The following is a 2,641-nucleotide window of genomic DNA, read 5'->3' on the forward strand; positions in this document are numbered from 1 at the left end:
TGGCTACGCAGTGTCCCATACGCGGTGTCCTCCTCCCAGTGACCCTCCTCCTCCCTGACTGCGCGTCTCCTCTCCCGCAGGACGAGCTGACCACGACCAAGCGGAGCTACGAGGACCAGCTGAGCATGATGAGCGATCACCTGTGCAGCATGAACGAGACTCTGAGCAAACAGCGCGAGGAGATCGACACGCTCAAACTGGGCAACAAGGTGTGTGTCTCTCTTACGCACACACACACACGCGCGCACGTACGCACACACACACACACACACGCGCGCGCACAGACGCACACACACACGCGCACGTACGCACGCACACACACCACGCATGCACACACACACACGCGCGCAGCGCGCACATACGCATGCTCACACACGCGCACATACACACACACACACACACACACACACACGCGCGCGCGCACATACGCATGCTCACACGCGCGCACATACACACACGCGCGTGCACATACGCATGCACACACACGCATGCACACACACACGCGCGCGCACATACGCACACACACACGCGCGCGCACATACGCACACACACACGCATGCACACACACGCGCACATACACACACACACACACACATACACACACAAACGCGCGTGCACATACGCACACACACACACGCATGCACACACTCACACACACGCACATACACACACACACACACGCACACACGCATGCACACGCACGCTCACTCACTCACACACAAACTCACGCGCACAAGGAAATCGACATGCTAAAACCGGGCAGCAAGGTGTTTGCATACAAACCAGAGAAAGACTGTTCCTGAGAATTTTGAAGTCTCCTCCTTCAGAATGTTTAGTTTATATCTACACCTCATAAATCACATTTTTCAGACATTCAGACAAAATAAACCTGGTTTTAAAACATACCCTGCTTTAGATGTCTGATACTATTATGATTATTGTAGTCATATTGTGATTAATTTTCCGAGTGTATGACTTCAAGGTTCAGACATGCTTTCATGGAGGAGTGTGTTAAGTAGCTACTGCATTGCAGGCTGTTGTGTTTTGGATAGAAATGCTGACACTTAAGCTATGATGGTCTCCAGGTAGTTCTGAAATGATAGGTTCGGCAAAGCCGTGCCAAGTTTGAGCCCTTATATGGGATTTACAGATTAATGATTTAACTTTAACAAAATATTTTACTTTCATGTCAGCGACTGAGGACGGACAAGTTCTTTTTATTGAGACCCAACAGTTTTAAGAACAGGATTACATATCTATCCAGCCAGTGAGTGGTCAGTAGATGTGGTCCAGGTGGTGTCTACTGGAAGGTGTGGGTCAATAGATCTGGTCCTGGTGGTGTGTACTGGGAGGTGTGGGTCAGTAGATCTGGTCCTGGTGGTGTGTACTGGGAGGTGTGGGTCAGTAGATCTGGTCCTGGTGGTGTGTACTGGGAGGTGTGGGTCAGTAGATCTGGTCCTGGTGGTGTGTACTGGGAGGTGTGGGTCAGTAGATCTGGTCCTGGTGGTGTGTACTGGGAGGTGTGGGTCAGTAGATCTGGTCCTGGTGGTGTGTACTGGGAGGTGTGGGTCAGTAGATCTGGTCCTGGTGGTGTGTACTGGGAGGTGTGGGTCAGTAGATCTGATGGGAAAAGCACCTGCAGGGGATTCCTGGGAAACCCATTACAAAGCAGGGGAGTTCAAGCCAGGTGGCCTGTTCAAGCAGTCATAGATTAAAGAGAAAAGTGCGTGTGCGTGTGCGTGCGTGTGTGTGTGTGTGTGTGTGTGTGTGAGAGTGTGTGTGCGTGTGTGTGTGTGTGTGTGTATATGTGTGTGTGTGTGTGTGTGTGTATGTGTGTGTGTGTGTGTGTGTGTGTGTGTGTGTGTGTGGGGTCCTGCTGTAGTTTGGGGGCTCTGGACCAGAGGAACTGCACGCGTGCAGCTGGTGCACCGGCTGACCTCCCGTCCCGTGACAGGAGCACGTTAAAACCGGACGGCAGCCCTGCTCCTGGGCCCACACCCAATCATTAGCTCATTAAACAAGCCCTCAGACCCAGAAACAGAACAAACAGACCTGCTCCCGACACTTCATACACATCAAGGAGACCTCTGTTCTGCCACGGGATGTAAGGCTGAAGTCACTGTAATGACCTTGCTGGAGCCACTAGCCCAATATGCTGTGTGTTTGTGTGTGGTTCTTTACTGTGTGAAACTGAATGACTCATTTGCCTCCCCTCCACCCTCCCTCCTCTGTAGGCTAATTCTAAAAAGAACAAAGGTCGGTAGGAGGCCCTGGAAGACGGACCCCTTTGCACAGGACGGGCCAGGGAACTGGGTCTGCAGTGCCACACGGGCGTAGTCTGCCAGAGGAGGAGAGGAGGAGGAGAGAGGAGGAGAGGGGGAGAGAGGAGCGGAGGAGGGGCACTACGCCGTGGGACCGTTCCGATGAGTTCTGGGGCTGGGACAGGCGCAGAGGAAATGGCCTTTTTTTTACTGTGTCTCTGTACAAATATAAACTCTGACTGCGGAGTGCTTCCTGTCGCGGGAGGAAACAGCTGCTTGGCTGGAGGCCGAGGAGGAAGAGGAGGGTGACGATGATGAAGCTCTGTTCCAGTGACCGAGGGAAGACCAGACGAGCCTCGCCCGGGGGGGGGGGGGGCGTG

At 53.3% G+C, this 2,641-nt stretch overlaps 1 protein-coding gene across 2 annotated transcripts in view; it reads left to right on the top strand.

Annotated features, from left to right (window-relative positions):
- Positions 1–2,641, top strand: part of ppp1r21 (protein phosphatase 1, regulatory subunit 21) — a 24,722-nt gene extending 22,081 nt beyond the window's left edge. For both annotated transcript variants that reach the window (XM_061228179.1, XM_061228178.1), the window contains exons 21-22: positions 81–209; positions 2,235–2,641. In XM_061228179.1, coding sequence (XP_061084163.1) covers positions 81–209; positions 2,235–2,264 — 159 coding nt within the window. In that variant the 3' untranslated portion in view covers positions 2,265–2,641. The remainder of the gene's footprint in view (positions 1–80; positions 210–2,234) is intronic.

The sequence above is a fragment of the Conger conger genome, chromosome 18, assembly GCF_963514075.1.
Source record: "Conger conger chromosome 18, fConCon1.1, whole genome shotgun sequence".
Taxonomy (NCBI): Eukaryota; Metazoa; Chordata; class Actinopteri; order Anguilliformes; family Congridae; genus Conger; species Conger conger.